This window comes from Scyliorhinus canicula, chromosome 5, assembly GCF_902713615.1.
Source record: "Scyliorhinus canicula chromosome 5, sScyCan1.1, whole genome shotgun sequence".
NCBI classification, from domain to species: Eukaryota; Metazoa; Chordata; class Chondrichthyes; order Carcharhiniformes; family Scyliorhinidae; genus Scyliorhinus; species Scyliorhinus canicula.
This window is the reverse complement of record NC_052150.1, coordinates 99833432-99859163: the sequence shown is the minus strand read 5'-3', so window position 1 is coordinate 99859163 and position 25732 is coordinate 99833432. Positions and strand designations below refer to the sequence as shown.

General features: G+C 44.2%; 1 protein-coding gene across 6 annotated transcripts in view; it reads right to left on the bottom strand.

Annotated features, from left to right (window-relative positions):
- LOC119966159 (transmembrane protein 196-like) overlaps positions 1 to 13979 on the bottom strand; it is an 89579-nt gene extending 75600 nt beyond the window's left edge. Inside the window, exons 1-3 of one of the 6 annotated variants that reach the window (XM_038797456.1) lie at positions 13254 to 13979; positions 10548 to 10604; positions 8847 to 9101 (exon numbers count right to left, since the gene is read on the bottom strand). In XM_038797456.1, coding sequence (XP_038653384.1) covers positions 8847 to 9101; positions 10548 to 10604; positions 13254 to 13397 — 456 coding nt within the window. In that variant the 5' untranslated portion in view covers positions 13398 to 13979. Of the gene's footprint in view, positions 1 to 8846; positions 9102 to 10547; positions 10605 to 13235 lie in introns of all 6 variants that reach the window. The other 5 variants (XM_038797459.1, XM_038797455.1, XM_038797457.1 and 2 more) reach the window with 5 other exon arrangements.
- Positions 13980 to 25732: the final 11753 nt, after the last annotated feature.

The window sequence follows — 25732 nt, the reverse complement described above, 5'->3', positions numbered from 1 at the left end:
CAGGAAGGGGCATGAGATCCTGCAGCAGGAGTTCAGGGAGCTAGGCAGAAAGTTAAAAGACAGGACCTCTAGGGTTGTAATCTCGGGATTACTCCCTGTGCCACGTGCCAGTGAGGCTAGAAATAGGAAGATCGAGCAGCTAGACACGTGACTAAACAGCTGGTGTAGGATTATCTGGACCACTGGGAGCTCTTCCGGGACAAGTGTGACCTGTATAAGAAGGATGGGTTGCATCTAAACTAGAGAGGCATAAATATCCTGGCCGCGAGGTTTGCCAGTGTCACATGGGAGGGTTTAAACAAGTATGGCAGGGGGGTGGCTACTGGAACAATAGGTGAAAAGGTGAAAGCATTGAGTGAGAACTAGGGAATTGGGCCAGTATGGCTCTGAGGAAGAGCAGACAGGGAGACGTTGTTGAAAACAGCGGGTCTGCTGGCCTGAAGTGCATATGTTTTAATGCAAGAAGTATTACGGGTAAGGCAGATGAATTTAGAGCTTTGATTAGTACTTGGAAATATGATGTTGTTGCCATTACAGAGACCTGGTTGAGGGAAGGACAGGATTGGCAGCTAAATGTTCCAGGATTTAGATGTTTCAGGAGGGATAGAGCAAAGAACAAAGAACAAAGAAAATTACAGCACAGGAACAGGCCCTTCGTCCCTCCCAGCCTGCGCCGATCCAGATCCTTTATCTAAACCTGTCTCCTATTTTCCAAGGTCTACTTCCCTCTGTTGCCGCCCGTTCATGTACCTGTCTAGATGCCTCTTAAATTATGCTATTGTGCTCGCCTCTACCACCTCCGCTGGTAAAGCGTTCCAGGCACCCACCATAGAGGGGGATGTAAAAGAGGTGGCAGAGTTGTGCTACTGGTTTGGGAGAATAACACAGCTGTACTACGGAAGGACTCCTCAGAGGGTAGTGAGGCTATATGGCTAGAGATCAGGAATAAGAAGGGTGCAGTCACAATGTTGGGGGTTTACTACAGGCCTCCCAACAGCCAGCGGGAGATAGAGGAGCAGATAGGTAGACAGATTTTGGAAACAAATAAAAACAGGGTTGCTGTGATGGGAGACTTCAACTTCCCCAATATTGACTGGGACTCACTTAGTGCTAGGGGCCTGGACGTGGTAGAGTTTGTAAGGAGCATCCAGGAGGGCTTCTTAAAACAATATGTAGACAGTCCAACGAGGGAAGGGGCTGTACTGGACCTGGTATTGGGGAATGTGCCCGGCCAGGTGGTAGAAGTTTCAGTCGAGGAGCATTTCAGGAACAGTGACCACAATTCAGTAAGTCTTAAAGTGCTGGTGGACAAGGATAAGAGTGGTACTAGGGTGAATGTGCTAAATTGGGGGAAGGCTAATTATAACATTATTAGGCGGGAACTGAAGAACCTAGATTGGGGGAGGGTGTTTGAGGGTAAATCAACATCTGACATATGGGAGGCTTTCAAATGTCAGTTGAAAGGAATTCAGGACCGGCATGTTCCTGTGCGGAAGAAGGATAAATATGGCAAATTTGGGGAACCTTGGATAACGAGAGATATTGTAAGCTTCGTCAAAAAGAAAAAGGAGGCATTTGTCAGGGCTAGAAGGCTGGGAACAGACAAAGCCTGTGTGGAATATAAGGGAAGTAGGAAGGAACTTAAGCAAGGAGTCAGGAGAGCTAGAAGGGGTCACGAAAAGTCATTGGCAAATAGGGTTAAGGAAAATCTCAAGGCTTTTTACACGTACATAAAAAGCAAGAGGGTAGCCTGGGAAAGGGTTGGCCCACTGGAGGATAGGCAAGGGAATCAATGTGTGGAGCGAGAGGAAATGGGCGAGGTGCTAAATAAATACTTTGCATCAGTATTCACCAAAGAGAAGGAATTGGTGGATGTTGAGTCTGGAGAAGGGTGTGTAGATAGCCTGGGTCACATTGAGATCCAAAAAGACGAGATGGTGGGCGTCTTGAAAAATATTAAGGTAGATAAGTCCCCAGGGCCAGATGGGATCTACCCCAGAATACTGTAGGAGGCTACAGAGGAAATTGCTGAGGCCTTGACAGAAATCTTTGGAGCCTCACTTGCTTCAGGTGATGTCCCAGAGGACTGTAGAATAGCCAATGTTGTTCCTTTGTTTAAGAAGTGTAGCAGGGATAATCCTTGGATAATCCTTAGCAAGGATAATAAGCAAGGGAACTACAGGCCAGCGAGCCTTACGTCAGTGGTAGGGAATGTATTAGTGAGAGGCAGCATGGTTTTGTGAAGGGGAGGTCGTGTCTCACTAACTTGATAGAGCTATTCGAAGAGGTAACAAAGAGGATTGATGCAGGTAGGGCAATGGGTGTTGTCTATATGGAGTTCAGTAAGGCCTTTGACAAGGTCCCTCATGGTAGACTGGTACAAAAGATGACATCACACGGGATCAGGGGTGAGCTGGCAAGGTGGATACAGAACTGGCTAGGTCATAGAAGGCAGAGAGTAGCAATGGAAGGGTGCTTTTCTAATTGGAGTGCTGTGACTAGTGGTGTTCTGCAGGGATCAGTGCTGGGACCTTTGCTGTTTGTAGTATCAATAAATAATTTGAGGGAAAATGTTACTGGTCTGATTAGTAAGTTTGCAGACGACACAAAGGTTGGTGGAATTGCGGATAGCGATGAGGACTGTCAGAGGATACAGCAGGATTTAGATCGTTTGGAGACTTGGGCAGAGAGATGGCAGATGGGGTTTAATCTGGACAAATGTGAGGTAATGCATTTTGGAAGGTCTAATGCAGGTAGGGAATATACAGTGAATGGTAGAACCCTCAAGAGTATTGAAAGTCAGAGAGATCTAGGTGTACAGGTCCACAGTTCACTGAAAGGGGCAACGCAGGTGGAGAAGGTAGTCAAGAAGGCATGCAGCATGCTTGCCTTCATTGGCTGGGGCATTGAGTATAAGAATTGGCAAGTCATGTTGCAGCTGTATAGAACCTTAATTAGGCCACACTTGGAGTATAGTGTTCAATTCTGGTTGCCACACTACCAGAAGGATGTGGAGGCTTTAGAGAGGGTGCAGAAAAGATTTACTAGGATGTTGCCTGGTATGGAAGGCATTAGCTATGAGGAGAGGTTGAATAAACATGGTTTGTTCTCACTGGAACGAAGGAGGTTGAGGGGCGACCTGATAGAGGTATACAAAATTATGAGAGGCATCGACAGAGTTGATAGTCAGAGACTTTTTCCCAGGGTAGAGGGGTCAATTACTGGGGGGCATAGGTTTAAGGTGCGAGGGGCAAGGTTTAGAGGAGATGTATGAGGCAAGTTTTTTACACAGAAGGTAATGGGTGTCTGGAACTCGCTGCCGGAGGAGGTGATGGAAGCAGGGACGATAGCGACATTTAAGGGGCATCTTGACAATTACATGAATAGGATGGGAATAGAGGCATACGGACCCAGGAAGTGTAGAAGATTTTAGTTTCGACAGGCAGCATGGTTGGCACAGGCTTGGAGGGCCGAAGGGCCTGTTCCTGTGCTGTACTTTTCTTTGTTCTTTGTTCACCTGTCAAAATTACTTTGTTTGAGCCTTTCAAACTCCATGTATGTTTGACCAAATTCTTTCCTTAAATTTCTAAACCTTTGTCTGTATGCTTCAGGCACTAGTTCATATGCACCTAAGATGGATTTTTTTCACCTCCTCATATGTCCCAGATACCTCCTCCGGTAGTAATGCAAACACTTCACTAGCCCTGCCTACCAGCTTTGTTTGAATCAGTAATACTCACATGTCCTGTGGCCATTTCATTTGTTTAGCTACCTTCTCAAATGAAATGAAAAAGGCTTCCACCTCCTTCTCGTCAAACCATGGCAATGCTTGGACATATTTAAATAGATCCCCACTAAACCTCGACTATGACGCTCTTTCTCACTATCCTCATCACTATCCTCCAACTGTACATTTCCCCTTGCGTCTGCCAATTTTAACTGACTGTTATGTTTCATAGCCATTTTCTGAAGTTCAAAATGTTTATCTTCTTCTCTTTCCTGTCTATCTCTTTCCTTTTCTTCTCTATCTCTTTTTTCTTTTTTCTCTCTCCTTTTCTATTTCCCTGATCTGTATCTCCCTTTCTCTTTCTTTTTCTCTCATTGCATATTCAAGCTGCTTTAATTATTTTTCATGTTCAAGTTGCTTAATCTGCAACTGGATCTTTGCTGTTTCTAATGAGTCAGACTGTATCTCAGGCAACTTTAAATGCTTAGCCACCACCATAATTACCTCATATTTTTGCATTTTGTCAGATAATGTTAACTGCAATGTTTTTGCCAAATCTAATAGTCTGCATTTAGTCTCTGTCCTGAAGGTACTGTGTGTGACCGTCTCCACCCCCAAAAACCTCAGAGTCTCTGAAAGAGCCATTGGACACACAACATAACTCCCCACTTAAACTAAAATACCACACCTGAAAAGCAACCACAATATGCTCACCCCTCACTGTCTTTAAGTTCACTAAGCCAATCCAGTAGATAGATTGTTATCCTGGATGAGCCCCCAATTGGTTATGGCCAGGGTTTAGAGAATCCCAAAGTGTATCATGGAGTTCACCTGACCCACAACTTTTAATAGATTGTGGTATGGGGAGCACATGGCCCACTCTCCAGGTGTGGTACAGCAGAAATGGAAAGGTAATTTTTAAAGCAAAGCAATGTTTATTTTATGAACTCCAGTTAACCTTTTTGAAACATGCAGTGAACATCTTAGCAACCATTAATTAAAATACAATGCTCAAAGAATACAGCGCTAAGTAATCCTTTAAGCTTTCCTTTTAACATCCATAAGACCTAAAACATCTTTTACCAGAAGCACATCAGGTTAAAGTCACTACTGTGAGCAGTTATTGGTTTTAAATCACCAAAGGATCGATTTACAGTTTTTAGATTACAGAGAGAGACTAATACCCCTTGTGGCTGTAACTGCAGCTATCCAGCTCTGAAAATGTAACTAAAACACACCTTGCAACAAACAGCCTAAAACAAAAGTAAAAAGCTGACAGACAGCCCAGCTCGACCCACTCTCTGACATCACTGCAGTAGTAAACACCGATTTCTTAAAGGTACTCTCACTAAAGATATTTATATACACACCCATTTATAAACACCCATTTCTTAAAGGTACTTGCACATGACACCAGAATCTATTTTCATACACAAGCTGTAGATGGTGTAAGCATGCATCCCTTCCCTTCACTGCAGCCCATATTTGCGAATTCCTCCTTTCATATACCGAGGAACTGCAACCTGGTCAGGCATGGGCACAGCAACAAATTATGGAAGAGAAAAGACTGATGAAGATAATATTGTGTTACTCATTCTTACACTCACAGCTACCAGCTCACATAATGACACTGCCACAAACTGTATGGGCTGGTTTAGAAGTGTGACCTGTACATGGTGAGACACTTGGCATGAATGGGAAGCAGTCCAAGCAGGGGTAAAGGAGAGCACAGATGCCAGCTTGCTGGAGGATGAAGTCACACACAAGATCTGCTGCAGAAGACTCAGATTAATATTTTGATGGGCTGACACACAAAAAAGGCTGATGGGTATGCACAATGAATTGCCTTGTGCATTAATGGTTTAGCCAGATGGCCTGCAGTCACTGTCAAGGAGGTTGGAGACGTTCAACGCCATCCTTGGAGATTTTCATGGAGATTAGACCCATCTTTCCCTCCGCCATCAACACACTTGTGGACCTAACCATGATGCAGTGTCCAATGGTCAATGCCTTAGCTTCCATCGCAGCACAGGCAGAAGCCACCCAACATCAGAGTGTTGCAGTGGAACCTCAGTCTGAATCATGCAAGGTCAGTTTGTTGCCATGCAGTCTCAGACATCCTGCCATCACAGCTGGAGTAACCAGTTTTCAAAGGGACTTTCAGCAGCTCATTGCAGTCCAGCAATCTGTCCTCCAACAGATTATTAGAATCATTGAGATGTTGCCCTGGGTGAGTGCAATGGCTCTGTATGGTATGAAGCTGCTGTCTCTCAGGATTACAGCATTCATCGTCAGACAGCCCAGATTGCTGCTATCCATGCCAAGATGATGCAGTCTGAAGTTGGGCCTTCTTGGGCCAGAGCTGCCCAAGGTCATCCTGCAAGGCTATCTGCAGTCTCCCTCCAGAGAAAGTCAGAAGATTCCACCAACCATGCTGCAACCACTGTGGTAGCACTGCAGAGGGGCACAAGGACAGGCAAAGGCACATGAAAGACAAGCACTAAGGGAATGTGCAAGAATGATTAGTTGCTACCTTGTATAGAATATTGGATGGTTTCTTGGATAAAGTTGGTTTGGAGTGCTTGTTTTGTTGTGGATTTTATTTCAGCATTGTGGTTAAAAACCTACAAGAGAAGAAAGGTAATGTGTGGGACTACTGATGAATGGGGAACTAGAATTGTGTTTACTGGAACTGTGATGAGATGAGCCACTCATGGACAGCCTGGCTGGAAAGAAAAGTTGTGTTGATTGCCTCCTCCTCATTCTCCAACTTCTGTTCCTCCTCATTTTCCACCTTAGTTGCTTGCTGTACACCTGGTGTTCTTATGATGGCAACGTTGTGTAGGATGCTGCAGACTTCAATGCATTGTGAGACACATCCTGTAGAATGTTGCAGGGTGCCTCTCCAAAGTGATCCAGGCACCAGGAATGCTATTTTAGTACTGCAATGGTCTGGTCAATTACATTTCTTATGATAGCCTGGCTACACTATCACCAATCCTGCTCGCATGTGCTTTGGGATCTACACTAGGGTCATTAGCCAAGTGATTAGCAGATAGCTCCTGTCAAGCTCCTGGCTTCTAATGGTGCTGATGGGACAACAGATGGGTGCAGAATAAACCATCCTGACTGTTGCTAGAATACATAGAATTCCTACAGTGTAGAAGGAGGCAATTCGGCCCATTAAGTTGGCACCAACTCTCTGAAAAAGCACCCAAGCCCATTACCCCACCCTATCCCTACCTAACCTGACATCCCTGGGCACTAAGGGGCAATGTTTTAGTATGGGCAATCTACCTACCTGCACATTTTTGGACAGTGGGAGGCAACCGGAGGAAATCCGCGCAGACATGGGGAGAAAGTGCAAACTCCACAGTCACCCAAGGCCAGAATCAAACCCAGGTCCCTGGAGCTGTGCGGTGGCAGAACTAACCACTGTCCCACTGTGCCTCCCATAACTGAGCATTAATACCAGGCATTAAGCTGCACGATGTGCTGAACATGGTCACCCACCAGCTGGAAATTAAAGGAGTGATTATTATAAACTAAAGGACTCTATTATAGATTAGCAAATAGTGAAATATGGGACGTTGAAAATGTCATCTGCTGCAGCCTGGAAGGATGTCGACACAAAAGGGTTTATGGCCACGGTCACTTCTACAGCCATTGGAATTACTATCCTCACATTGCTATTGCAGGTCTGATGCAAGAAGTGGTATATTTCAGCAAGCACCTTATTCATGAAACAGAGATGGAGCACACACCATTCCAAACCAAGCTTGAGCTATGAGAAGTGCTCATTGACAACTCTGGTGGCCTCTTGCTGAGAGCCCTTCACCCTGACTTCTCTTTTTTGAGCAGTTTGTTCTCCTCTCTGTTGACCTGTTCCATTCTCCCTGTCATACTGCTGGCCAAGGGGTAAAGAAATCACAGCATCCATCTTTGGCCGCTGTGTGGGAGCAGAAGTGAGAAGCAAGGCCGTCATCACATGCCATACCACTTTGGGCAGTCTTTGCTAACTTTAAACATCAGTTAAATAACACCTTTACTAACTCAATAACCACCAGAAAAAAATCAACCAGCAACTAATCTGAAAGTGTTTGATTATTTCTTTAAATGGCACTGATGGTGATGGGGTGTGGTTCCTGCTGCCCAATATGTGTTCAGCTGTGCAAGGTTAAGAAAGGCTGCTAGCTGGAAGACTGAGTTTGAAAATGGTACTACTGATGGCAAATCAGCAATAAATGCTGATGAACATTGCAATCTGCACATGCTCTTCATGCCTGCATCAATGGCCTGTCCAAAATGACATCCATGCAGACAGCATCAGAAGAGCATGCATGCGATGCAGATGCCTTTTTGAGTGTGAAATGGCACCGGTGGTGCTGAAAATACACAATCAAATGTTGTGGCCTATACATTTTAAGAGGAAACGGAGGCCAGGATTACCAGAGTTTGGGAATTCTGTTAATTTTGAGTAGGAGACAGAAATAAATCATAGTGGCGAAGGAAGTGGCACAAGCTTATAAATCGGTCTGTTGGCTATCAGTAGAGGAATAAATAGAACATCGATCATAGAAAAATACAACACAGAACTGCTGAAAGCTAACCCAAAAACCAAAGAAAGAAAAGAGAACCTAAAAATTGGGAACAACAGGAATAAAAATGGTTTATATAGATGAATGCAATTTGATTTGATTTGCAACAGAAGGACAGCAAGTGGGATTAAGACACTGGTATAAGCACAATGAACTGAATGGCCTTCTTTCATGCTCTACTATTCTAAAACTCTATGACTGGTTTACTGTAATGTCACTACTTTGCTATAACCAGAAAATGCTGGATTTAATGGAGTTAACTGTAAAGACCTTATACACACACTTGCTGTTTTTAAATATAGTTTATATAGTTACAATAATGACATAAAATGGACAATTTAAAATAACATAAAATTCCTATAAACATGGTTGAATTGAAATGTTTAGGGATGAGCATTCCAAAGTCAAATACAATTTTCCAACCAATGAACCTACCAACTTATTACAGTGAGGAGGAAGCAAAAATAAATGTTCATCAAATATATGTATATCAAATATTTTCAATTTCAAATCTTACATACTTTGTCTGTCATTTCGTGGGAATGATGCATTGAGTGGTCTCTTTCCAGGAACATCCTCTGCTGCTCGTTGCTGGCAAGGCGACAGGTGAGCCAGGCAGAGAGAGTGCAGCCCACAATGCCCAGGCATGCCATTGACATGGAAGCGATATGTATGGGGAAAGTGACTGCTCTCCTTTTTGATACTGCCCGCAGAAACTGAAAATTTAATATTCCGCCGATCAGTCCACAGATACAACAGGCAGAAAATAATATCATCTGGCAGGAGACAGGAAGAATTAAAATCAGTCTCCACATCAGCAAACTAGAAATAAAATTAGAAGGCAAAATAGAAATTCCACTATTTGATATTATAAATAAATCTTTAAAGCAAGCTTTTTTAAAATTATGCAGGATTATCTTAATTTTAAATGGTTACAACTGTTCATTCTCTCGCCCGCCAGTCCCTTCTGTTTTTATGACATTTGTGGCGACAGAAGAATCCCCCTCAATAAACATGATCAGAAACTTCCCAATGGAATAGATGCCAGCCCCATTTGAAGCATCAGTCTTGTCAGCAGGTTATTTTCTCTGTCTATGAGATGGTTTTCTGATTCCAGGAACCCTTATGTAAAAATAAACTAAATAAACCACTGTTCATAATAATAAGATTATACAGTACATTTCCCAAAATGGAAATACAATGCAGCTGCATTTGAATAGATTTTTAATCATAATATCTACCCAATTCGGGCAAAATGAAATTGTATCAGTTTATACACATCTTCCATTCTTTTTCCGGACAGAGGAATGTAGACCATGTGGATACAGTTTAGTTAGTTCTCATCATTATCCATGTTATTTTTATATGAAATTCAGTATGTTTTAGTGTAGTTTTTATTTTATTAAAAATCAATTTGCTTCACATGCGTTTACTGAGAGTTGTGTTGGGTAAGCAAGCTATTATTTTATTGAAGTTTAATCATCAACTGTCCCAACCACCCAAAATTTAACATCTGTTACATTATTCAAAGAAATACTTTCACAGGGAATGAGTTTGGAAAATTAAAGTATCAAATGCAGTATTTACAGTATAATAATTTTTGATAGAGCACAACTATTATCGATTATATATCATGAATGTGATAGCTTGCTGCCATCACTTGAGTAAAATAATATTAGTTGGCTCCTGTATAGCTATCCAAGAGTGACATGGTTATTAAAATGATTTTTAATTCAGTATCAAGGGCCTCTGCTTATGTAATTGATATTTACTTAAAATCTCCAAATATTGAGAATTCACTTGCTAGATGGTTTACATTTGCTGCAAACAGCATATTGTCGGAGTCTCAAGCAAGCATAAACAAGAGTCAGAATGCAGCAGAAAAAACTGAAATATATTTTTTGCCTTCTTTTCACTTTTCAGTGAAATAAACTACAATGCCAAAGCAGCGCCTATGTTTCTTTATAAAAATCTAAATTCCATATCAAAAGTGGAACTAGTCAATTGCTACAATTACACAATGCAAAAGCATTTGTTCCAGGAATAATTCAATGTGTGGAAAGGGAGTGAATAAGAAGGAGTGCATATTTATTAGCCACTCTGCATTTACTGTGGAGAGAATGTAACAGCGACGAGGGTGAAATAATGATGTGATGTTGACACTTGTGGTATTTGGAGGGCTGGTGGTTGGTGTTGGATGTTTGAAAAATAAAAGCACTCACTATGCGACCTGATTTCTTTTTGGCGCACACAATTCCACATATTCCACAGATTAAAAACTGGAAAGAGGAAAAGACGTATTAGTTTTTTAAATATCGTCAAGTTTTTGTATTGCTGCCATTCTGAATATAATTTCTCATTGTATTCTCTAGATTCTAGAATACATTGCAGCAATTAGTCCCTACCCAATACCTTAAACTTAGCACAGCAAAATTCACTGTTCTTTAATGTAAGTTTTGTTTTATTATCAGGACTATTGCACGAGAATAGCTTATTCCTGCCCAGCAAGTGAAAAAGGTGATTTGCATAAAGTAGAACCCATCGTAATTTCAATATTCGGCAATTACCACGTTATATTATATGGTTACATATTCAATAAGGACTAATTTCTATGATGCATCCTCACAAAGCACAACAGGGCAGATATATCTGGTTAAGATAACCTAACAAGTGTAGTGGAGGTGCTTGACATAACTTGTTTGTATACTGCGCTTGATAAAAACAGAACTATTCACTTCTGTCACTTTAGTTACCTGACTGTTTTAGCACGCAATTTCCAAGGCTGTCAAATGGTAATATGTGGGGCTGAAATTTCCGGGAGCCATGGTGGTGGACTTACTGGTTGAAGGGCTGGGAAAATAGTGGCGGAGGGGCATGCTGGAAATGTTCCACCTCGTTATTCCACTGCTGGGAAAGTTTCCCAGGATCATCTGTCCTCCTTTGTGACATTTCCCGTCCACGCCGGGCAGGGAGACTGAGCTGCAGGCTCCAATACGCAAAGGGCCCAGCAGCAGGAAACCTGCTATGGCCCTGACGTTCCCGCCGGAGAGACTTCCCTCCTGATCCGGGGGCCGTACTGAGATGACCCCTCCAGATTTCTCAATTAAACTGACACCTCAATGGCACCTCCATGTTGAGGCGCCCTTGCAGCCCCCAAGCTGCCCACTCTCCTGATTGGGATGGTGAGGATCCAGAGCTGTCAGGCCTCAGAACGGGGTGTAGGCAGCAAACCATCCTTAATAGACTCGTGAGCATAGAGACAGCAAACTAGGAGAGCGTCTCCGGGAATATTACCCACTAACCTCGATCCAGGAAAGTGCAGGTTCAGGATCTCCATTCGGTCCCAATGTTGAGATCCCGAATCCCACAGGAAAATCAAGCCCTTTAGCCCTGGAATTGATTTTCAGTCTGGAGAGGCCCTTGGGGAAGCTGTGAAACCTTGAATTTTAACACATGAAAGATGTCAGGCTTAACAATACTCATCGTGGATGGGTACCAATCCCAGCATTTGTGGCACTGTGTAACTGCATCCCTTGATAGAAGCAAGTGACTGCAGTTCCTATCGGTCAGGCACTGAGAATAAACATTTTAAGTCCATTAAAGAACCGTTTGACACATCCGCCTTTCGATCTTGAAACCGTCACCCAGTGATAACAGGACACAACTGTCCCGACGAAATACATGGAAAATCCTGAATAGTTTCCATCAGCCCCTCCCCCACCGGAAATCTCAGCCCTCTCCAAAGAAAGATTGCAACTGAAATGAAATTGGCCCAAAATTTAATAATCAGATCCATGAAGTAATTGACATTCTGGTCAATGGATTAATCCAGCACAGGCTGGATAACATGGAATCCTGTCCATTGGAGAATAATACAGATCAACACAAAAGCAAAAATATTGCAGAAGCTGGAAACTTGAAATTAAAACAAAAAGGCCGGAGATACTTAGCGCGTCAGTATCTGTGGAGAGAAACGTTTGTGCTGACCCCATTCATGCGTTACAGCTCACTTGCTGTTGAAATAGGTTTATTTGCAGGTCAGTGAGGTTTTCAATCCGGGGTCTCTGCTCAGCAGAGAGATGAATTCCCTACTCCTTCTCCAACCCGGTTTCCAACAATTTTGCCCGAAAGATTCGTGTCAATTTGATTAGAGGTTTAAAAGTAAAACAACTGAAATGTTCGTCCCGAGGCGGGTTCCGACTTTTTCCAGATGTTTAAGACTTTAAAAAAAATTATAAATGGTCATTCATGTGAATCCAACTAGGCGCGGGCAAAAGTTTACCAGACAGCAACCATCAACAAACAACAGTTTTCAACCCAGACATCATTCGAGATGTCCCCAGCCAAAACAACGGTAGTTGTGACCTGGCGGGAGAGGTTGTGCTAACTACACAACACCGTTTCAGGTTGTTTTCAGGTGGTTGTCCGAGGCAGGACCCACATTTGCCATTTCTTTGCAGTATTAGTCAAACACTGCAAATACAATCCTTCTGTTCGTCTGCACCAGTTTCAACTCATTACTGACTTACACTGAGAGGAGACTGCCGGAGTACCGCTCCGTTTTACACTGACATTTACACACAGTGCATGACATTTGTAGCAGCCACTTTTGAAATTATACAATGCCATCTCTTTTGACATAACAAAATAAACGCCCCCCCCCCCCCCCCCCCCACCAAGATTGGTTGAACTTAGGAAGTGGAATGCAATGCAAACACGTGGTTGACAACTCGGTTTGGCCACCCTCTTTACAAATTCATATTCGCTCTAATTTCTTTTCAGAGTTCAAACTTAACAGCCCATTGTTCCCCACTGACTACCCCTGATCCAAGCCCGAGGACCGTGCAACATAAAACACCGAGGTGAAAAGCAAATGCAAGAAATCCAAGAGAAAACAGTTTGCAACGTACACAGATCCCGCTCCATACCGGTGAAGAGTCCCCGAGCTGGTGTTGGAGAGCCTGGTTCCTCCCGATGCTGACTGCGCCCAGAGTCACGCTGGTGATACCGAAGCCTATTTCCAACGCTGAGAGCACGAAGAGGCAGGCAATGATCTGACTCCTGGTACACATGATGCTCCCACCAGCATTCTCTCGAGAAACACCAACCAACACGCCTGACACACAGTTGAATGTAAAAATCCTTTTTTAACTATATATCTTTAAAAAGCATTCACTGGTCTTACGCTCCCTCGTCTGCTGGAAGGAAAGTATGTCCAGCTGGAATAAGTAATATCATCCTCTCATGGTGAAGTACAAGCAGTCTTGCTGCTGTGGGAGACTGTCTGCTCCATTATTCACTCTGCTCGGGCAAATCAGATGTCACCTTTGTCCCGGGGGATCCACACGATTTTAGTCTTTCGCATTGCAACTGTGACCTCACAGCTACTCAGACACAGGCAGCCTTTCGATCCGGACAGCCTGTAAAATAACAACCGCAGCCACTGTCTCCTTCCCCCAACTACTCTCACTGAAACCACCTCATAAGCTGAGGCTTGAACGCGTTCTGGCTGTGATCGGGTTGGATAGATGCGAAGCTGAGTAATAGCAGAACTCTGCTAAAACGGCGAACGTTTATTCAAAAGAAAGAACACATTCCCCGCACTAAACCTTTCTGGGTCGAACCATGAATGTTGGTAATCTACTGTTCTCCCCCGCGCTGAACTTCTGCTCCCATGTTCTGTTTTTAACATAAAGGTTCTTCACTTCTACCCCTGTAACATCAACAGCCTCTATAATAACACCCCTCTGCCCACCTCAACTCAGTCGCTATTCAAACTGTCATCCAGGTCTTCGTCACCTCCAGACTCCACTCTTTCAACTCACTCCTGGTTGGTCTCTCCTTCACCCTTGTAAAATCCCACATCCCCCTATCCACATCTTAACTATCACCAGCTCCTTGTTCACTGGGGTTCAGCATTCAGAACCTTGGCAGGGGGCAGCCCACTACCTCTATTCTTGGTGACCTACTTTGGCTCCTGGTTCCCATTGATCCTCAAACTTAAAATCCCTATTAAATTCAGTTGTGCCTTTGACCCTCTATCCTCTAGCGCTAGAATCATTCCATCCCAACCTCTGCTTCTCCTACTTTGGCCTCTTGTCCATCAATCCCTCATCACTGGTGATCAGCCATCCAATCGCCACAGTCTAAAAATCTCAATGCCAAACCTCTGTGCCTCTTGACCTTCCTTCTTTGAGGTCCATTTTAAAACACCTGTTTGACAAAGTATTCTCGAATACCTCTTCCTCTAACTTGGCATCAATTTTTCCCAGACTGTGCCTCAGAGATGCACCTTAGGAAGTTTTAATCTACATTTTAAATGCAATAAAAAAAAACAGAACATGTTGGAAGTACTCATCAGGCTGGGCATTGACCTATAACATTTAATTATGTTCTTTCCTCTCTCTCTACAGGTGCTGCCTGACCGGCTGAGTTTTTTTTCAATCATTTTGTTTTTCTTTCAGATTTCCTGCATCTACAGTATTTTACTTTTGCATCACTATATACATTCAAGGTGCTGTTGTTACAATTGCTTTAATGAACATCATTAACCTGCCAATAACAGTCTTCTGACCACTACAGGAATTTATTCCTTGATCCCTGAACAGAGTGAAATCATTTGCGCTATGTATGTATCCCTTATCAATTTGTCTTCACAAGTTTAGACTCAATTCTGGCTATTTCAGCTTTCATAGAATTTACAGTGCAGAAGGAGGCCATTCGGCCCATCGAGTCTGCACCAGCTCTTGGAAAGAGCACCCTACCCAAGCCCACACCTCCACCCTATCCCCACAACACAGTAACCCCATCCGACACTAAGGGGAATTTTGAACACTAAGGGCAACTTAGCATGGCCAATCCACCTAACCTGCACATCTTTGGACTGTGGGAGGAAACCGGAGCACCCGGAGGAAACCCACGCACACATGGGGAGAACGTGCAGACTCAGCACAGACAGTGACTCAAGCCGGGAATCGAATCTGGGACCCTGGAGCTGTAAAGTAATTGTGCTAACCACTATGCTACTGTGCTGCCCATGCTTTGTCATTGCTGGGGATCTTTGAGCTGCAATTTAATGTTAAGAATAACATAGAGCTTCCTTATTAGAAGTTGACTAGTTTTTAAGATGTACCAAATTTCATAGTCTATCACTCAATACTGTGACGCTCATTTACATAAACATTACGATATTCTCTGCATTAGTGAAGGTGAAGAAGTGCTCAAACAACTAATATTAATGAAAAGACATTGTTCTTAAAAGGGAAGTGACTATTAAATTGGCGGCATTGAGAAATTGGAAAAATGCTCAGATGCATTAGAGTACATTATCCAATGGGTAAAGTGCTCTTCTGTATTGGACAATATGATATTCAGCTTTGACTGTCAATTTTTCCCTGTGCTTTAACCTTTTAATTGAATAACATATGTCTATTACCCTGCTTTTAAGCTTGACCAAGTGGCTGAGGTCTTTTAATGACTTTAAAGGTTTCAATGTAGTCTACTACAGAGGTATTTCTTATACTGCTGTGCAATTGAATCCTATTATGAGTACTTGATTGAGTTTGAAACCCATTAATGGATTCAATTCAGCAGGGATGATTGACACAGCTGTCAAGGGTACTGAGTTTATTTATGTTGCCAGTTTTCTGACCACTAAATGGGATAATGTTTTTTAAAGTAGTTTTTGAATGGTGTTGGGTTATTGCGTTTGGGGTGGTTATTGTTAGGGGGACATCACACACATCAAAGAGCTGGTCTAATGTCCCAATGAAGAGAAGCGGATTCTAATCTGGCTGCCTTGATAGCCACTTGCCTCCACCTTGTTTTAGAACCTAATGGCTCCAACTCCAGCCTGATGGTGAGATGGGAGAAGACGATGAGTCGGCACAGCCAGTCAAGATTTGGGATAGCATTGCATTGTCTGGAAATGACCCAAGTCTTGATTCCCATCACAAAGAAGAAAATTCAACCCCATGATATATTGAACAGCTTGCTTCATCACAGAAGTTGTTGTCTACCCCATTATATTTAGTGGTTCCATGGAATATAGCCACAATTAAAGTTGGGGTATAGGATAGAATTTAATCATGCTTCAAAGACTTTGCACTTGTTTGTGGATGTGACTCAGAAATAGAAACCAAAGAAATTTAGAAAATGACGTTAGTAAATTGTATTTTTTAAAAATGGGACAAACCTCAAATTAAACTGTCTAGGAAAATCTGGAATCTAGACTAGCTGGTTTCCTTCAGTATAATTATTGCCAGTAATGTAAGTTATTTGCATAGGAAGCAACCTCACATCTTTGAAATTCTAAATGATAAATGGCAATTTAACAGGAGCAACTTTTCAATCTGTTACATATCTGTACATTTTAGTCAAAAAAGACTCAAAATAAATGAAATTAAAGAAACTCTTAATTTCTCTTTTTTAGAGGCAATGATTTTGTATGAGGTTTCTTGAAGATACGGAAATGGTTATTTTTAGCCAGGATCTGTTCCTAGCACACTTTGTCGTCTGCATCATGTGGATGAACTTAACATTGCAGGCAAGTGAGATGAGATTGGTGAGATTTTGATGGAAGATGTCATTCTACCAGGTACACTTCTTCCATTCCAGCATAGAAATTGCGATCAATGGAAGAGGAGTCCATCGACACTACAGGTGAATTTTCATAGTATCAATAACTCTAGCCCACAGCGTTGTTTGTACTTTTGCGCAGAAAATCCAGCCCAAGCAATTCTGATTGCTGAATCTTCAAGGGAATTTACTGCCATGAACAAACAATAACCAAAAGAATGATGTTCGCGCCTAATTTATTTCAGTGCAAGAAATAATAAACATTGTGACTTTCTGTCTTTTAAGAAATAGTATTCCTGTTCTTCACTGAAATGCGCCATCACTTAAAAAGACAGAATTACATCTGAAAAGTAGCCACAGGATAATTTGTTCCATGTTTGACAGTTTATTTTTACTTTGTGGGAGTTGAGGGCTGATTTCTGTGGAAAATCTTTGTCATGTAACATGTCAAAGCCCAGTTTAAAAATTCATCTTAGAGCCTCATGGACTCTCTATTTCCAATGGAACAGTTTAATTACAAGTCGAGTATTATAGTTTTGCTTTGCTTTTGTCTGAGTGTTCTCGGGGTGAAGCAAAATCTAACCCAACATCTTCAACAGTTAGAGCTGCAATTTGCAAAGCAAATTGAAAATTATACAGACTAAAGTGCAAGTCAGAAAAGTAATGCTCAATTTTTCAAGTAGAGATGCTGTACGCCTAGGGAGATCTGATGGCATACTCTGCAGAAAAGATTCATTTTGTCACACCATTTTATGCATTTTGCATTGATTGTACTTATTGTATTAAAGCAGAGTGGGGATTCAATTGGTAAGTCTATTCATTTCCATTTTCTGTAAGTTTCATTTTCTAAAAGTTTAGTTATCCAGTTAAAAAGTTAATTTGGGTTAATAAGGAGCTGCCCCAAGTACCTGTGTGGCAGTTTTCTGTCAATCTCCTGAAGCCTGATTAGCAGGTAAGTGGTGTTGATGACATCATTTGAAGCTTAACTGGTGTGTGAGTCTGCTCAGACAGTCTCAGCTCTATTCAAGTAAAGAGCTTCAAAGCGCACTCACAATGAGATTTGCATATGAGCAGTGGGAGAGAGGCCTCATCTGGAGTGAGGCCACAGGCAGAGTGAGCTTTAAACTTGGGAATTTGAAGCAGAGTGGGGATTCGCTGCAGAGCTTTTTCTCCTTTGTAAAAGCTTTGTAACTTTTAAATCTTCAGAGAGGTCTTACAAGGTGAGGCTACAAGGGAGAGAGCTGATTGGTAATTGGTCAGTAGTGCGCAAGGTTGGTAAGTCTTTGCAACTTTCATCAATTATAGTTTGAAAATAAATTTTGTGGTTTATAATCTGTAAGGGCTCTAATTTGCAGTAACGAGGACAAGCAAAGAAGGGCCACAGAAAATTTGGTTGAATTTAATATCAAGCATCTTTTAATTTAAAAGAGAAAGTCATGGTAGGAGAACTCAAAGCCTTGGTTTGTTCCTATCGCTGCATTTGGGAGGCCAGCAACACTTCTAGTGCCCAGGACCAGCATGTGTGCAGGAAATGTCTCCAGCTACAGCCCCTGGAAGTCTGGGCTTTGGAGCTGGAGCGGCGGCTGTGAACACTGTGGAGCATCCGTGACCCGGAGAGTGTTGCGGATAGCACATATAGAGAGGTGGTCACACCGCAGGCTCAGGCTCCAAAGGCTGGAAGGGAATTGGTGTCCACCAGGCAGAGCAAGAGAGCTAGGCAGCCAGTGCAGGAATCTCCTGTGGCCATTCCCTTGCAAAACAGATATACTGTTTTCTGTGACCGCAAATGAGACTCCAAGGTGGTATGTTGCCTCCATGGTGCTAGGGCCAAGGATGTCTCAGAGCGATAACAGAACATTCTGGAGGGGAAGGGTGAACAGCCAGTGGGCGTGGTGCACATCGGTACCAACGACACAGGTGAAAAAATGGATGAGGTCCCGAAAGTAGAATACAGGGAGTTAGGAAGAAAGTTGAGACCTCAAAGGTAGTGATCTCAGGATTACTATCAGGGCCACGTGCTAGTCAGAGTAGAAATAAGAGGATGCATTGGATGAATACGTGACTGAACAGATGGTGTGAGGGGGAGGGTTTCAGATTCCTGGGGCACTGGGTCTAGTTCTGGAGGAGGTTTGACCTGTACAGCCTGGATGGGTTACACATGGGCAGGACTGGGACTGATGTCCCAGGGGGTGGAGTTGCATTCTTGATTAAAGGAGATATTGATACAATATTGAGGAAAGATATTGGTACAGATGATGTAGAATCTGTCTGGATGGAGTTAAGAAACATCAAGGGGCAAAAAACATTTGTGGGGTGGTATACAGACTACCAAACTGCAGTGGTAATGTTGGGAATAGCATTAGACAGGAAATCAGAGATGCATGCGATAAAGGTACATCTGTGATTATGGGTGACTTTAATTAGTCACAGTACAATAGAGGAAGAATTTCTGTGTGTACGGCATGGTTTTCTGGACCAATATGTTGAGGAGCCAACAAGGGAACAGGCCACCTTAGACTGGGTTTTGTGCAAGGAGAAATGATTAGTTGGCAATCTAGTTGTGAGAGAACCCTTGCATTAAGTGGCCATTGAAGTGTTGGCTAGTGTAGGCTTGAGAGATGAACAGACACTTCCAACACTGATGAAGGTTCAACTCAATTTTATTAACTACCTCTAACTAACTAACACACGATGACTGTGGATGTAAATGATGCTAACTTAAACTAGAGACCTAAGCCTTGTCTGAACCAGTTGATTCTCTCAGCACGTGTTGTAAATCTGTGCTGGGCTGGATGAGTTCTTCTTACACTCAGAGGCAGCACCCAGAATGAGCGGGAACCGTGGCGCCCTCTGCCTTTATAGTGTGTGTATTCTAACTGGTGATTGGCTGCGATGTTTGTACATGTTGATTGGTCCCTGTGTGTGTTCATCAGTGTGTGTCTGCACCATGATATACTGGTGTATATTATGATATCCCCTTTTATAAAAAAATGTTGACATGGGCATGTGATAATAAATAGTGTGGGTGTGTGGAGAATGTTCCTAGCTATGTGTGAGGTGTGAAGACATATGTACAAAGCTATATACAGTGAACAAGACTATTTACAGAGGAAGGCGCCTGGTGCAGATGACTACCATTAACTGGAACAACCAGCGAATCTATTTACAAATCACTGGATAACGAATGCAACAATAAAGGATATAGGAAAAAAAACATTTCAGAGAGTCCACATGTGTACAGAGTTCATAAGTTCAGTCTCTGAGGTGGGCGACAAACTCTGGTTGATTGCCTCAAGGGTGGGGCAATGGCTGGTGCCTCAGGAGCCAGGAGGGCTGCAGCACTGTCAGGGGCAGGCAGAGTGACCGGAAGCGCCACACAGTCCACGACGGGATCAGTAGAAGAGCTGGTCGGAGGATCCTGTGACGACCCTGGAACCAGGCGAAGAGCACGCCTGTTGCGCCGCCGAATGGATCCATCCGGTAAGCGGACCAGGAAGGAGCAGGGGACAACCTGCCTTAGAATGACCGCAGGCGCAGACCAGCCACCATCCGGGAGGTGGATGCGAACCTTGTCGCGTGGATGGATGTCGGGAAGGTCAGCAGCCCGTGAGTCGCAGGAAGTTTTCTGCTGCAGTTGAGACATGTGCATGCGGTGGAGCATGGGGACATAATCGAGGTTGGGAGCGAGAATTGATGGCACCATCGTTCTGAGGGTGCATTGATGCCCGGCCAGTAGACGGCCTCTAGCCCTGCGGCGGTACTTCTCGATTCCTAAATGGCCTTCATGGAGTTGCTCCAACACTAGCTGGCGCATGCTTTGTGGACGACGATGCAATCCAATTTCAGGAGCACCCCATCGACAACCGCCAGGTCATCGCGGACGTTGTAAAATTGCGGGCATTGGCCCTTGAGCCACCCGTCTGACATTAGGCACATCACCCGCTGCAGAAGTGGATCAGCCGCTGTCTCGCTGTGAATTTGCATCAGTCGTACATCCGTAGCTGGTAAATGGGAGGCTGCAAACTGAACGTGGGCATCTATTTGGCAACTGAAGCCGTCATTATCACATGGAGTTGTGATCGACCTTGAGAGGGCATCGGCAATGGCAAAGTCCTTGCCAGGGGTATCGATCAGTTGAAAGTCGTACCTGCGCAGCTTGAGTAGGATACGCTGGAGGCGAGGCGTCATGTCATTCAAGTCCTTTTTGATAATATTTACAAGGGGGCGGTGGTCTGTTTCAACCGTGAACTGTGGAAGTCCATAGATGTAGTCGTCGAACTTCACGACTCCAGTGAGAAGGCCGAGACACTCTTTCTCAATTTGCGCATAACGCTGCTCTGTGGGAGTCATTGCCCACGACGCATACGCAACGGGGGCCCTTGATGAGGCCTCGCCTCGTTGTAGGAGCACGGCACCAATCCCCGACTGACTGGCATCAGTAGAGATTTTGGTCTCTTTGGTCAGGTCGAAAAAGGCCAACACTGGGGCCATGGAAAGCTTGGCCTTCAGCTCCTGCCATTCATGCTCGTGAGCAGGGAGCCATCGGAAATCTGTGGTTCTGCGAATCAGGTCTCTGAGGGCTGTAGTGTGTGAGGCGAGATTCGGGATGAACTTCCCGAGGAAATTCACCATACCCAGGAACCGGAGAACCGCTTTCTTGTCCTCAGGCGTCTTCATGGACGTGATTGCCGCAATCTTGTCCTCGTCCAGACGCACCCCCTGGTGGGAGATGTGATCCCCCAGAAACTTGACACTCGACTGGCCGAAGGAACATTTGGCCGTATTGAGGCGGAGGCCGTGCTCGTGGATGCGCCTGAAAAGACGCTGAAGGTGGGCAATGTGTTCCTGCGGGGTGGATGACCAGATAATAATGTCGTCGACATATACCCGGACGCCGTCGATCCCCTCCATCATCTGCTCCATGACCCGGTGGAAAACTTTGGACGCAGAGATGATGCCGAATGGCATCCGGTTGTAGCAGAACCTGCCAAAGGATGTGTTGAACATACACAGCTTCCTGCTTGACTCATCTAGTTGGATCTGCCAGAAACCCTTCGAGACATCCAGTTTTGAGAAACGTTTGGCGTGGGCCATCTCGGACGTGAGCTCCTCGCGTTTCGGAATCGGGTAGTGCTCCCGCATGATATTCTGATTCACATCTTCAGGATCAATACAGATCCGCAGCTCGCCGGACGGCTTCTTGACACAGACCATGGAGCTTACCCAATCTGTGGGTTCCCTGACCCTAGAAATGACTCCTTGGTCCTGGAGGATCTGGAGCTGTTGCTTGAGGCGGTCCTTGAGGGGCGCTGGGACTCTGCGAGGTGTGTGAACAACAGGCGTGGCGTTGGACTTGAGTAAGATTTTGTGCGTTTAGGGGAGCGTGCCCATGCCTTCGAGACATCATGGTATTGCTGGATGATGGAGTCGAGTTGCGCCCTGAAGTCTGTGTCAGAGGATGCAGACACATCGCTTGAAGAGAGAGAGTGTACTCTCTGCACTAAGTGGAGCAGCTTGCATGCCTGGGCACCAAGCAAGGAGGCTTTTGAGGCATCAACAATCTTGAACGGGAGAATGACTGTGTGAGCACGATGTGTCACCTCAAGGCGGCAGGAGCCGTTGGCAGTGATGGCATTGCCATTGTAGTCCAGCAATTTACACGCAGGTGGCAGGACTGCAGGCTGTACGCAGAGCTTGCGAAAATCAGACGACGCAATGAGATTGGCAGAAGCGCCAGTGTCCAGGCGGAACCTCACCGGGGACTGGTTGACCGTAAGGGTGGCACACCACTCATCATCCTGGCTGACACTGTGAATGTGGACGGGTTCAGTGCCACGCTTGGGGGACATCCAGTTCGTGGTAATGACGCCAATTTGGAACGGGACCTGTGGGTCATTGCAGTCACAGTCGGAATCAAGTCGGAATCGGAGTAGGTTCATTGATGGCAGCCTGGGTAGCCCTGACATCTCTGTGGGGCTGAGTGGACCTTCGAAAAATAGCAGGCATGGAAGATCTGCACATTGCAGCGTAGTGGCCTCGTTTGCCACACTGCAGGCAGCGTCGGGACTTCGTGGGACATTGCCGCTTTAAGTGGGCGGAGCCGCAGTTGCCGCACGCCGAAGTGTCAGGACGTTCATCGCGCCACTGCGCATGCGCGGGGCGATCCAGCGTAGCGCGCACCTGCGCAAAGCGCTCCGTGACGTCAGCACGCTCGCTGCGTGTAAGCGCGGGACTCTGCGAAAAGCGCGCAAAATGGCTGCCATCGTTCAGATCCAGAGCCTGTATTCTAACTGGTGATTGGCTGCTGTGTTTGTACATGTTGATTGGTCCCTGTGTGTGCCCATCCATGTGTGTCTGCACCATGATATACTGGTGTATATTATGACAGCCATAATATGGTAGAATTCTTTATCCAGGTGAATAGTGAGATAGTTGATTCTGAGACCAAGATCCTGAACCTCAATAAAGGTAACTATGATGGTATGAGACATGAGCTGGCTCTGGAAGACTGGGAAACATTACTGAAAGGAAGAACAGTGGACAGGAAATACCCGGCATTCAAGGAACAAACAGGTGAACTCCAAAAGTTGTTTATTCTTATTTGGTGCAAGAGTAGAAAGGGAACTGTGGCTAAACCATGGCTTACAAGGGCAATTAGAGATAGTATTGTATTCAAAGAAGAGGCATACAAATTAGCAAGAAAAAGCAATGGACCTGAGGATTGGGAGTAGTTTAAAATTCAGCAAAGGCAGATCAAGGGATTGATAGGGGCTGGTTTAGCTCACAAGGCTAATCGCTGGCTTTTGAAGCAGACCAAGCAGGCTAGCAGCACGGTTCGATTCCCATACCAGCCTCCCCGGACAGGCGCCGGAATGTGGCGACTAGGGGCTTTTCACAGTAACTTCATTGAAGCCTACTCGTGACAATAAGCGATTTTCATTCCATTAAGAAGAGGAAAATACAAGTTAAAAAAAAATATAAATTTAGAGTACCCAATTATTATTTTTCCAATTAAGGGGCAATTTTGTGTGGCCAATCCACCTGCTCTGCACATCATTGGGTTGTGGGGGTGAAACCCAGGCAGACAAGGGGAGAATGTGCAAACTCCACACAGACAGTGACCCAGGGCAGGGATTCAAACCCGTGTCCTCAGTGCCGTAAGCAGCAGTGCTAACCACGGGGCCACCGTGCTGCCCTGGAAAATACAATTTGAAAGTAAACTAGTGGGGAACATAAAAAACTGAGTGTAAAAGTTTCTACAGGTATGTAAAAAGAAAAAGATTAATAAAAGCTAATGTAGGCCCCTTACACTCAGAAATGGAAAAATTCATAACAGGGAACAAAGAAATGGCTGAAGAACTAAATTCGTACTTTGCTTCACAAAGGAAGACATGAATAATGCCCACAAGTTCTGAGAACCACAAGTTTTAGTGAGGAGCTCAAGGAAATTATGATTAGTAAAGAATTGGTTTTGGGGAAATTAATGGGATTGAAGGCTGACAAATCTCTAGGGCCTGATAATCTTCAACCTTGAGTCCTTCGGGAAGTAGCCTGAGAAATAGTAGATCTATTGGTAGTCATTTTCCAAAATTCTTTGGACTCTGGAATGGTTCCTACAGATTGAATGATAGCAAATGTAACCCTGCTATTCAAAAAGGGAGGTAGAGAGAAAACAGGGACCTATAGATCAGTGAGCCTAACGTCGGTAGTAGGGAAGTTGCTCGAGTCCAATATCAAGGATTTCATAGCACAGCATTTGAAAAACAATGGCGTAATCAGCCTGGATTTATGAAAGGAAAATCATGCTTGTCAAATCTACTCGAATTCTTTGAAGATGTAACTAGTATTGTTGACCCGGGAGAACAGGTGGATGCGATTTAGACTTTCAGAAGGCCTTCAACAAGATCTCACATAGCAGACTACTGTGCAAAGTTAAAGCGTATGGGATTGCAGGTAGTATCTTGAGATGGATAAAAGGCTGGTTAGCAGACAGGTAGCAAAAGGTTGGGATAAATGGGTCTTTTTCCAATTGGCAGGAAGTGACTAGTGGGGTACCGCAGGGATCTGTGCCAGGACCCCAACTGTTCACATTATACATGATGAGGGAACTAAATATATGATCTCCAAATTTGCAGATGATTCAAAGTTGGGTGGGAGCTGTGAGGAGGATGTAGAGATGCTTCAGCGGGATTTGGACAGGCTGAGTGAATGAGCACAAGCATGGCAGATGCATTATAATGTTGATAAATGCTTCGGTAGCAGAAATAATAAAGCAAATTATTATTTAAAAGTCTGCAAATTGAGCGAGGTGGATATGACAACGAGACCTTGGAGTCCTAGTGTATCAATTGCTGAAAGTAAGCGCGCAGGTACTTCCAGCAGTAAAGAAGGCAAAAGAATTGTTGGCCTTCATAGCAAGTGGTTTTGAGTATGGGAATAAAGATGTTTTATTGCAATTGTGTATGGTATTGGTGAGGCCACATCTGGAGTATTGTAAGCAGTTTTGGTGTCCTTATCTGAGGAAGGATGTTCTTGCTATGGAGGGAGTGCAGCGAAGGTTTACCAGGTTGATTCCCGGGATGAAGGAACTGTCATATGAGGAGAGATTAAATTGGTTAGGATTATATTTATTGGAGTTTAGACTAGTGAAAGGAACATACAAAATTCTCAGAGGATTAGACAGGGTAGATTCAGAAAGAATGTTCCCGATGGTGGGGGAGTCCAGATCTAGGGGTCATAGTTTGAGGATAAAGGGTAAACCTTTCAGGACTGAGGTGAGGAGAAATTTCTTCACCAAGAGCGTGGTAAATCTGTGGGGTTCGCGACCACA